At 48.2% G+C, this 12,828-nt stretch overlaps 1 protein-coding gene across 1 annotated transcript in view; it reads left to right on the top strand.

The window, feature by feature from the left end:
- Positions 1-4,994, top strand: part of LOC146058211 (uncharacterized) — a 74,082-nt gene extending 69,088 nt beyond the window's left edge. The window contains exon 12 of the mRNA XM_083170343.1: positions 3,740-4,994. Coding sequence (XP_083026469.1) covers positions 3,740-4,590 — 851 coding nt within the window. The 3' untranslated portion in view covers positions 4,591-4,994. The remainder of the gene's footprint in view (positions 1-3,739) is intronic.
- Positions 4,995-12,828: the final 7,834 nt, after the last annotated feature.

Genomic DNA, 12,828 nt, shown 5'->3' on the forward strand with positions numbered 1-12,828 from the left:
GAAACAGATGCACTTTAAGGCGCCCAATCTCACACACAACTTGTACCCCGTAGGGTAGCGAGCACTTTTGTGCATATTCAGGGCTGGCGGGTGAAAGTTGCACAATGCAATGCCATTCCCTGTGTCTAGATGCAATGGCAATTCACACCCTTCACCGGGAATTGAGTTCCCTCCTGTGTTGCGACAGTTGTATCATAGGGTAACAGTGAACACCTTAAAATATACACTGGGCAGATGTATAAACAATCTGAACCTAATATAAGGACCATAGAATCAGTGTCGCTGAGATGGAGAGTGGATACTAATACAGCGTTATTTTGCTACTTTTTGTATAATTTTTTTTTATATTGCATCTAATATGGTTATTTTTGAATTATTTGTGCATTGTTCACAGTGAACCAGTTTGTAAGGGAGGGTTCAGGTGTGCATTGGTGTATTATGTGATGACTAAAAGACAGTACACACACTGCAATGTATAATAATGAAGTAGATACTTAATACTTTCTAATCCAAAGCTACGCAGATTTGGAATCGCTGCAGATTTGTGTATGTACAACAATCAGCAGATCTTAAGGCCTCCATACACTAGCACGGCTTGTCATAAGGACATGTCGGACCAGTTTGCCCTTGAGCTCCCCGGGAGGCTCGCTTATGATTTGGCACTTGATGTGCCATTTTTACATGCAATATATTGCATGCGATTTATTGCATGTAAAGAACATAGCAGCATTTGCCGGGTGGCTGAGTCAGAAGCAGCTACTGAGTTTGAAATAATATTTTGGAAAGACTGGCCAGTCATTTATTGGCTGAGAGAATTCTCTCAGCCAATCATCGGCCTCCCATCTGATTGGCTGAGAGAATTCTTTCAACCAATCAACATTCAGCCAGTTTTTTAAATATGTTTTTCAAATTCAGTAGCCGTTTCCCGCTCTGCTCCCTGCTTCACGGCTGGCACACACCTATGGATCGGACTCTGCAGCAAGTTCAATCTGTAGGATCACAGGACCGTGCATCGGGTCGGATGGAATGTCAAACTCATCCGATTTGCATTTGTTACACAAGTTAACTAGCAACACATATAGAGTATGTCACAATGGGCAACAGGCCCCTCCCCCCTCCTCTGGTATGTTGTCTTCAGCTAGAAAGTGCAATCCCTAATAAAAGCACATAACACATAGAGAATCGCCATTATGTTGTGTTCCTGTCACATGCATCACTAAATAAACCATTAGCGTTTGCCCATGACTACACTCCCGTGGATGTCTGTTATCGGTTAGCAGAACTGATGTTACAGTAGTGCCATCTAATATTGGGACATTGATCACAAAATATCTTTTATAAATAATAGTTTTTACTTAAGGGATTAACACAAAAAGATGGTTGGGGCTACTAACTCGTGAACAATCCATGCATAGCAGCACAAGGGAGAAGAAGCTGGTCCTGGCGCAGAGTGGGGCAGCTTGGCACAATGTGTATGAGGAGACATCTGTAGATGCTCTAACGTTTGGTTAGGTTGAACCTTTGCAGAGGTTCCTGGCCGGAGGCTGTGACTTAGCCTGTCCTGCTGGTAGCTGTCGTGTCTGCCCAGCAGGTGAGGTGTCAGAGGTAATATGGCCCATTCGGTTCGTGCTTCAGCACACTGTACTACATATGCCCGGCATCAGGGTGGTCATATCTCCTGCCTTCGCCCGCTGTTATCTTCCGGATGTGGGCATTCATCCTCCAAACCCTTATACAGTGATAAGTAATTTTCCTGCAGTTACACCATCGATTATACGTAACCGACCCTTATGCTGGTCATACACCAAACTGTCCTCTAACTCACCAACCTTCCTACTTGTGTATATGGTAAGGTTAGGCTCTTAGAGGGGATGGCAGGGGTTAGTCTCCTGCGAGGGGGGGGATAAGGGTTAAGATGCAGGTAGGGAGATTTAGAATTAACCATTTGAGGGCCAACATTGCTGTGGGAGATATGCAAAATATCCACTAAAAATGCCATCGTCGCTCACAGCGACTGTTCTCTTTTTGACGCAATGTTTAACAAAACTTCAATTAATTGTCTTCAGTACATTTGCCGGCAATAACTAAAGCGATTCATATTCCTCGACTTCGGCCCTGGCATTTTTAGGGGATATTTTGCACGTCTATCACAGTAACGTTGTCTCTCAAAGGGTTAATGGGGTAGGAGGATACTTACCTACGAGGTGCCAGTATCCTCAGCATCGGGGTGTCGCTGTCAGTCTTCTGTCCGGTGGCGTATCCAATTGCCGGATGACGTCATCTAAATCAACAATCATCTGGTCCAACGCATCTACTGAAGCGTCTAAAGATAGTTGACAGCTTCTAGAGTCACGGTAACGGAAGATAGACGCATGGTCACAAGATTGACATGTTTTTCATGGTTCTTTTCGCTTTAAAACGACTTGGGTCATACTTTACTATCCAAGTGGGCATAAAGTTAGATTGTAATAGTGTCCCGAGCGCAGCCATCAAAAAACATAAAACTTTGTGTCGACCTTGTGACTGATAGCTCGCGTCTATCTTGCGTTACTTTTGATCTAGATGCTGTCGACGATCTTTAGGCATCTAACTAGAACCAAGATTGGTCAACTACGTGATTGTCGATCTAGGCGCCGTCGATACGCTATACCAGAACCGTCCAGCGGTATCCTAAGCCATTCATTAATTCCCATTAATGCCAGTGAGGTGAGGAGCCAGATTCAGCAACATTCTAGTAGTGTAAAAAAGAAAGATGGCTGCTTCCATTGTGCTGGTGAGTGGAGAGTGATCATGTCTGTACAACAGTCCAGTTATGTTTTTAACACACAGTAAACTAGACCGTTCTACACAAACTCCAAGGTTATGTGGGAATGACGGGGTTCACTACTAAGCATTGTTTGTGGGATTTAATAAATGTAAAAAAAAATCTGATATGTATATGGTACATATGTATAAGTATGTATAGTTGAAATTTCAGTCCAATGATCCTTAGAGAAGATTGTGTCCAAACGTTTTTACATCAATGGTTCTTCAGTGGGCTGGTAAAAGATGTACAGTAGAACGTTCCTCATAAACAGTAAAAACCCAACGCGTTTCATCTAGAAAGACTTCATCAGGGGTAAAGCTTCAGAAACACAGAGACGGTTCTCTATGGGGAATATATATTCAAAGAATTGGAAGAAGGGTGTTGTGATCTGTGTATAACAATAAATAATGAACTTGTTCCTTTATAAAATAATGATAATGGTGAGTGCACCAAAAAGACTGACAGGATGTTTTATCCTCCAAATATTCTTTGAATATATATACCCCATAGAGAAACGTCTCTGTGTTTCTGAAGCTTTACCCCTGATGAAGTCTTTCTAGATGAAACACGTTGGGCCTTTACTGTTTATGAGCAACGTTCTACGGTACATCGTATACCAGCCCACTGAAATAAAACGTTTGGACACATTCTTCTCTAAGCTTGATTGGATCATTGGACTGAAATTTCTTGAATTCTGGTCTCAATTTTATTGTTTAGGCGCCAGACCACTATTGTGTTGTATATTGCTATTTTTGTTCTCTAGCCTGCAGGGAACTTGGTGTTTGGGCTGCCTTTTTCAGCGTGTGACACTATAAATCTTACTAGCACGTATTGGAATATTGGGGTTAAAGTATGTATAGTTTATCACATAAGATGACGCGACCCATCCGCTGATGTACAGAGGGTTTATCTCAGTACTTTTGTCCCCAACAGGTCCGCACGCCTCCTCACACTATCCTGAGATGACGCATCACTGCTCGGAGTGTCAGCAATGTTTCCCATATCTTTCAGCCCTCGTCACCCATCAGCAAACGCATAGCGCCAGTAATCTGTATAGAGGCTCGGTTTCTGGAATGCGTATTAGCTCCAAACTGGCACTTACCGCCCACCAGCGATGTCACAACGAGGAAAGATTTTTTCCTTATCACAGTGGTAAAAAATCCTTTCATCAAAGGTCAAGTCTCCTGTTACATAAGAGAACTCACAGCGGGGAGAGGCCTTTTTCATGCTCAGAGTGCGGGAAATGTTTTACCAGAGCATTTACCCTAACAAGGCATCGGCGGCTACACTCTGGCGTGAAGCCTTATCAGTGCACAGTATGCGGCAAGTGTTATGTCACGAGATCCAGCCTTGTCAAACACCATCGCACTCACTCTGAAGAGAGGCCATTTTCCTGTCTGGAGTGCGGGAGATGTTTTACCAGCAGGTCCACCCTCACTCTGCACCAGCAGATTCACTCTGGCGAGAAGCCGTTTCAGTGCTCAGAATGCGGCAAATGTTTTATCCGGAAAAACAACCTATTCACACACCAACGCATTCACACCGGGGAGAGGCCATTTTTATGCACAGAATGTGGCAAGTCCTTTGTCCAGAGATCCAGCCTTGTCAAGCACCAGCGCATTCACACCGGGGAGAGGCCATTTGTGTGCACAGAATGTGGCAAGTCCTTTGTCCAGAGATCCAGCCTTGTCAAGCACCAGCGCACTCACACCGAGGAGATGCCATTTGCTGTCCTCAGTCCTCCCCATGTAGAGGGCGCTGTCTCCAGTTATGGATCCATCTAATAACACGCATAGTGGATACAGTGATCACATGACTTACTTCTTGGTCTGTTATATTGGGTATGAGAGTGACAGAACATCGGGACGGTCTCTGTTACTTCTGTGACCTTGTTGTGCATGAATGTAATGATTACTTTGGTTCATCATCCACCTAGAAATGAACGACCAGACGTTACAAAGTGCGCACACATCAGTAGTGTAGAATGAGGCCTGATTCCCACCATGTCAGAGCAGCTGGAGAAGTCATGTCCTCTTCCTGAGCAGAAAACGCTGCACTCCCTCCCAACACAGGGAATGACGCTCTAAACATTCCTTCTTCTCACCTTAATATTATCATTTAGTCTTGTCCTATTGGGCAATAATCTGTTTGTAATTAGTGAGTGAAAATTAAATCAATCATTACATTACTTCTCTGTTTTATACATGTCTCTGCTGTCACATGGTGGTGGGCGGCCATTTTGTGAGCAGAAGCAATACCCAGGAAAATTCAGCCTATCAGCTCACTAGGAATCAGTGACATCACTGATGCAGGAAGCCTGTGGTCCAGATCAGTAGATACAAGAGTGTAGCTCATCGGAGCAATGGTTTCTTATTCCTAGTGATACAATAAGTGGCATCTCCAGGATCATGGGTTCAGCTTTCCTTATGTGTGTGCCATTTCCTCTATAGCCTGCAGGTACCAGTGTTGCTATTACTGCCCATGGACAGGGTTAGCCTGTGACCAGACACGTATCATAGTAACATACTAAGGGGATAAATGTACGATATACCCATCACCATGTATCTTTCCATAACTGATTTCCGAGTCTCCGGTGTGCGATCAGGCCTTACTGATTTCTAGCTAACCAAGGTCCGGTGTTAGGGTGTTCAGAGCGCCCTGCAAACAATACATTTTCACCTTCTCATACATTACACAGTGACAGTGCATACTGGAAAAAGGGGTGTGGTCGATCAAGACAGGGGTGTGGTCACCCAATATATACACCTTTTTTGTAGCACAATCTTATTCAGATTAGACCTCATGTAGTGTACTTGATTCATATTACACCACATAGTATAAGATAGTAACTCATTCACATTACCACACATATTCATAGGGGCACATGTAATAGAATGCGATGCGATAAAAATGTGTTTCTTTGGTCCGGAAATTGGCAAATTGCACATTTTTATCAAATTGCACATGTTATAGTGTGCGATTTGCAGTATAAATCCCACGTTTTGACGTGGGTCAGAAATTGCACATTTAAAATCGCATCCATATGTATTCACATTGAAAATATAAAAATTGCAAATGTAACATGGTGCGATTTATCAAATTGCACCGAAAACATTACCAAAACCGCCTGAAAAATAGACCTGGGTCTGGCAGACAAGTGTGACAGAAGCATGCAGAGATCAGTGAGATCTGTGCATGGTTCTGTCTGTAAAACTGTAAAAGTTAAAATAAAAAAAACACCACGTGGTCCCCCCCCCTTCTGAGCTGGTCCTGGTTTCAAAAGTATGAGGGACAAAATGACTGGAGGTCCCCCGTATTTCCAAAACCAGCACTAGGCTCTTGGACCGATCCTGGTTACAAAAAAGTAGGAGTGCCCACATTTTTGTAACCAGCATCAGGCTCCAACAACCAGTGGTATTATGCCAAAGCCGGGGGACACTTTTTACACAAGGTCCCAGGGCCAAAGCATTATTACCCCGGCTGAAGCCCGGGGCTATCCCCACGACTTGGGTGCCGGGTTGATATTGAATGTGTAAAAAATAAAATAAATAAAATAACATTGGGTCCCAGTAGTAGCGCAGCTCACACGTAACACTCCCAGTAGTAGCGCAGCTCACACATAACGCCCCCAGTAGTAGCGCAGCTCACACATAACACTCCCAGTAGTAGCGCAGCTCACACATAACGCTCCCAGTAGTAGCGCAGCTCACACGTAACACTCCCAGTAGTAGCGCAGCTCACACGTAACACTCCCAGTAGTAGCGCAGCTCACACATAACGCCCCCAGTAGTAGCGCAGCTCACACATAACGCTCCCAGTAGTAGCGCAGCTCACACGTAACGCCCCCAGTAGTAGCGCAGCTCACACAGAAAGCTCCCAGTAATAGCACAGCTCAGACAGAACGCTCCCAGTAGTAGCGCAGCTCACACATAGTGCCCCCAGTAGTAGCGCAGCTCACACATAACACCCCCAGTAGTAGTGCAGCTCACACATAACGCTCCCAGTAGTAGCGCAGCTCACGGTACTTGTTTCCTAGAATGGCCACAGTCGTTACTACTCGTGTACCTTAAGTTAAGGTACACAAGTAACGCGATGGACCCGATTTCCTTTGAAATCTGGTACATTTTGCAGGCAAAGGCAAAATCGCGTCGGCCGTGTCGCGTGCCATGTTAATGCACGCGACGCGACCGACGCGATTTTGCCATAGGGTTCAATGTTAAAATATTTTTAACATTGCAATCGTGTTGATCGCATCGGTCTTGTGCCATTATAATGGCACAAGATGCGATGGACGCGATTAACTCCATTTTACATAGGAAACAATGGGAAATGGCCCATTATGGGCCATTTCTCATTTTATATGCCCCCGTCATGGGTATTAATTAATATCCCCCCCCCCCCCATTGTGAACGGCACCCCACGATTGACGCCAACCCGAAGCGTGGCGAGGGGCGGCGGTACGCGTCCTCCGACCTTTTCATACCCCTACTATCCACGTCAGCGTGGAGTTGAGAATATAAAGTGTGGCGAGCGCAGCGAGCCACCGAGCCCGAAGCATGGCGAGCGCACGCGTATACCTGTGAAGTTATGCGCGTCCCCTCGCAGGGCTCGCCACGCTTCGTGCTCGCTGCGCTCTCCACACTTTATATTCTCAACTCCACGCCGACGTGGATAGTAGGGTTATGAAAAGGTTGGAGGACACGTACCGCCGCCCCTCGCGGGCTCGCCACGCTTCGGGTTGGCGTCAATCGTGGGGTGCCGTTCACAATGGGGGCATTTGAGCCATCAGGGGGGTTAAAATTGGGGTCTGGGGACAATTTTACATTGAATCCAATGTGAAATAGGGTCCCAGGGACCCTATTCACATTTGAATCTATGTAAAAATCGGGTCCATCGCGTCGGTCGCATCGCATGCGATCAACGCGATTTTTCCGACCCAATTAAAATTGGTGTGGCCGTGCTAGGAAACAAGTACCCAGCTCACACATAACGCTCCCAGTATTAGCGCATCTTACACATAACACCCCCAGTAGTAGCGCACCTTACACAAAACACCCAAAGTAGTAGCGCAGCTCACACATAACGCCCCCAGTAGTAGCGCACCTCACACGTAACGCTCCCAGTAGTAGCGCAGCTCACACGTAATGCTCCTAGTAGTAGTGCAGCTCACACATAACGCCCCCAGTAGTAGCGCAGCTCACACATGATGCTCCCAGTAGTAGCGCAGATCACACGTAACGCCCCCAGTAGTAGCGCAGGTCACACGTAATGATCCCAGTAGTAGCGCAGCTCACACGTAACGCCCCCAGTAGTAGCGCAGCTCACACGTAACGCCCCCAGTAGTAGCGCAGCTCACACGTAACGCCCCCAGTAGTAGCTCAGCTCACACGTAACGCCCCCAGTAATAGCGCAGCTCGCACGTAACACTCCCAGTAGTAGCGCAGCTCACACGTAACGCCCCCAGTAATAGCGCAGCTCACACGTAACACTCCCAGTAGTAGCGCAGCTCACACGTAACGCTCCCTGTAGTAGCGCAGCTCACACATAACGCCCCCAGTAGTAGCGCAGCTCACAGGTAACGCTCCCAGTAGTAGCGCAGCTCACACGTAACGCTCGCAGTAGAAGCGCAGCTCACACGTAATGCTCCCAGTAGTAGCGCAGCTCACACGTAACGCCCCAGTAGTAGCGCAGCACACATGTAACGCTCCCAGTAGTAGCGCAGCTCACACGTAACGCTCCCAGTAGTAGTGAAACTCACACGTAACGCCCCCAGTAGTAGCGCATCTCACACGTAACGCTCCCAGTAGTAGCGCATGTCACACGTAAAGATCCCAGTAGTAGCACAGCTCACACGTAACGCCCCCAGTAGTAGCGCATCTCACACGTAACGCTCCCAGTAGTAGCGCATGTCACACGTAAAGATCCCAGTAGTAGCGCAGCTGACACGTAACGCCCCCAGTAGTAGCGCAGCTCACACTAACACCCCCAGTAGTAGCGCAGCTCACACGTAAAGATCCCAGTAGTAGCGCAGCTCACAGGTTACGCCCCCAGTAGTAGCGCAGCTCACACGTAACGCCCCCAGTAGTAGCGCATCTCACACGTAACGCTCCCAGTAGTAGCGCATGTCACACGTAAAGATCCCAGTAGTAGCACAGCTCACACGTAACGCCCCCAGTAGTAGCGCATCTCACACGTAACGCTCCTAGTAGTAGCGCATGTCACACGTAAAGATCCCAGTAGTAGCGCAGCTGACACGTAACGCCCCCAGTAGTAGCGCAGCTCACACCTAACACCCCCAGTAGTAGCGCAGCTCACACGTAAAGATCCCAGTAGTAGCGCAGCTCACAGGTTACGCCCCCAGTAGTAGCGCAGCTCACACGTAACGCTCCCAGTAGTAGCGCAGCTCACACATAACGCTCCCAGTAGTAGCGCAGCTCACACGTAACGCCCCCAGTAGTAGCGTAGCTTACACGTAGCACTCCCAGTAGTAGCGCAGCTCACACGTTACGCTCCCAGTAGTAGCGCAGCTCACACGTAACGCCCCCAGTAGTAGCGCCGCTCACACGTAACGTTCCCAGTAATAGCGCAGCTCACACGTAACGCTCCCAGTAGTAGCGCAGCTCACACATAACGCCCCCAGTAGTAGCACAGCTCACACGTAACGCCCCCAGTAGTAGCGTAGCTCACACGAAGCACTCCCAGTAGTAGCGCAGCTCACACGTAACGCTCCCTGTAGTAGCGCAGCTCACACGTAACGCCCCCAGTAGTAGCACAGCTCACAGGTAACGCCCCCAGTAGTAGCGTAGCTCACACGTAGCACTCCCAGTAGTAGCGCAGCTCACACGTTACGCTCCCAGTAGTAGCGCAGCTCACACGTAACGCCCCCAGTAGTAGCGCCGCTCACACGTAACGTTCCCAGTAATAGCGCAGCTCACACGTAACGCTCCCAGTAGTAGCGCAGCTCACACATAACGCCCCCAGTAGTAGCGCAGCTCACACGTAACGCCCCCAGTAGTAGCGTAGCTCACACGTAGCACTCCCAGTAGTAGCGCAGCTCACACGTAACGCTCCCAGTAGTAGCGCAGCTCACACGTAACGCTCCCTGTAGTAGCGCAGCTCACAGGTAACGCTCCCAGTAGTAGCGCAGCTCACACGTAACACCCCCAGTAGTAGCGCAGCTCACACGTAACGCTCCCTGCAGTAGCGCAGCTCACACATAACGCTCCCAGTAGTAGCGCAGCTCACACGTAACACCCCCAGTAGTAGCGCAACTCACACGTAACGTTCCCAGTAATAGCGCAGCTCACACCTAACACCCCCAGTAGTAGCGCAGCTCACACGTAAAGATCCCAGTAGTAGCGCAGCTCACAGGTTACGCCACCAGTAGTAGCGCAGCTCACACGTAACGCTCCCAGTAGTAGCGCAGCTCACACGTAACGCTTCCAGTAGTAGCGTAGCTCATACGTAACGCCCCCAGTAGTAGCGTAGCTCACATGTAATGCCCCCCCGTAGTAGCGTAGCTCACACGTAGCACTCCCAGTAGTAGCGCAGCTCACACGTTACGCTCCCAGTAGTAGCGCTGCTCACACGTAACGCCCCTAATAGTAGCGCCGCTCACACGTAACGTTCCCAGTAATAGCGCAGCTCACACGTAACGCTCCCAGTAGTAGCGCAGCTCACACATAACGCCCCCAGTAGTAGCGCAGCTCACACGTAACGCCCCCAGTAGTAGCGTAGCTCACAAGTAGCACTCCCAGTAGTAGCGCAGCTCACACGTAACGTTCCCAGTAATAGCGCAGCTCACACGTAACGCTCCCAGTAGTAGCGCAGCTCACACATAACGCCCCCCAGTAGTAGCGCAGCTCACACGTAACGCCCCCAGTAGTAGCGTAGCTCACACGTAGCACTCCCAGTAGTAGCGCAGCTCACACGTAACGCTCCCAGTAGTAGCGCAGCTCACACGTAACGCTCCCTGTAGTAGCACAGCTCACAGGTAACGCTCCCAGTAGTAGCGCAGCTCACACGTAACACCCCCAGTAGTAGCGCAGCTCACACGTAACGCTCCCTGCAGTAGCGCAGCTCACACATAACGCTCCCAGTAGTAGCGCAGCTCACACGTAACACCCCCAGTAGTAGCGCAACTCACACGTAACGTTCCCAGTAATAGCGCAGCTCACACCTAACACCCCCAGTAGTAGCGCAGCTCACACGTAAAGATCCCAGTAGTAGCGCAGCTCACAGGTTACGCCACCAGTAGTAGCGCAGCTCACACGTAACGCTCCCAGTAGTAGCGCAGCTCACACGTAACGCTTCCAGTAGTAGCGTAGCTCATACGTAACGCCCCCAGTAGTAGCGTAGCTCACACGTAATGCCCCCCGTAGTAGCGTAGCTCACACGTAGCACTCCCAGTAGTAGCGCAGCTCACACGTTACGCTCCCAGTAGTAGCGCTGCTCACAAGTAACGCCCCTAATAGTAGCGCCGCTCACACGTAACGTTCCCAGTAATAGCGCAGCTCACACGTAACGCTCCCAGTAGTAGCGCAGCTCACACATAACGCCCCCAGTAGTAGCGCAGCTCACACGTAACGCCCCCAGTAGTAGCGTAGCTCACAAGTAGCACTCCCAGTAGTAGCGCAGCTCACACGTAACGCTCCCAGTAGTAGCGCAGCTCACACGTAACGCTCCCTGTAGTAGCGCAGCTCACACGTAACGCCCCCAGTACACCTATACTAAGCCGTGACAAAGCTTATAGAGAGCGAAATGCGCATTGGCAGATCGCTGTAAACTGTTTGTTTGTTTGTACCAGTGTTTGCTTTATTAACTGTAAAAAAAAAAAAAAAAAAGAAATTACTCAATGTATTGTGGTTAGAGGTAGCGGGATAAGAGAGCGAGTACTAGCTGCAGGCAGCGTGAATAAACATGCTAGCACACGCAGTGTACTAGTGGGAATATACCCCCTGATTGTGAAGGCACAGTATTGCAACGGAGAATCACCACAGATCTCCGGCTGCTAACTGAGCACACACGCTGACACGCGCGGCGAGTACAAAGGGAACAATCCCTGACAGAGACTTCTGTACTCAAGCCCGCCACCTTACCCGCATATTTAACTTGCCCTAGGTGTATATATATAACTGAGAATTGGGTATGAAGATACACACGGACGCACCCTAAATATCCACGTGTATACTACTGCCATAACTAAATAACAGTGCCTGCTTCATGATACCAGAGCATATGCTATCTTAAGCCACTCAATTGCAGACACCCAGAACTGGCTATATCAGTACAAATCAGTGTTTGGAAGCTGCGTGTTTTTGAGTGGCCTAATATCTATAAAAATGCATGAGTAGTATATCAAACCGCCTGCAGTATGAATAAACGGGAATCCCTCTGCACACTACAGTAAATTACTCCACCCGTTATAGCGGTAATTTAACGCACAGATAAAGCCAGCACTAACTAACTAAGCTTGCTTCTGTGGCCGCAATATCTCGGATGGAATAGGAGACAACATTACCATGATTAAATACTGTATTTAAATGATATGCAGAGCGTATACGCAGATACACGCAATTAACACTGCGGGAACACTCCCAAACGGTGGGATTATTGGATTATACTTACTACTTTATCTGTCTTATCAGCTAGCCTGCAGATGCATATATAATAGATGACATACTGTGAATGTGCATAATCAGGCATCCCACATTGTCGATATATGCATCAAAGCATAACCACTAAACAGTGCTTGCTATAAGGTGCAATAATATAGGTGGACCAAAGCCATAATAGCGCAATATTTAAAACCAGCTATACCAGCACAATCAGTGTTTTAAAGTCACATATATATGAAAGCACACCTTATGGTCTGATACAGATACCCTGCATGCACATTTGCAACGCTATCTCCACATCAGTAGCGGAAACTATAGTATTAAACCGTCATAGCGGTAATTATATATTCATACAGACTCAGCAGGCACACATGTACTGTAGCCCGTTTCTGTAGCCGCAATATT

The sequence above is a fragment of the Crinia signifera genome, chromosome 2 (assembly GCF_055691185.1).
Source record: "Crinia signifera chromosome 2, ASM5569118v1, whole genome shotgun sequence".
NCBI lineage: Eukaryota > Metazoa > Chordata > Amphibia > Anura > Myobatrachidae > Crinia > Crinia signifera.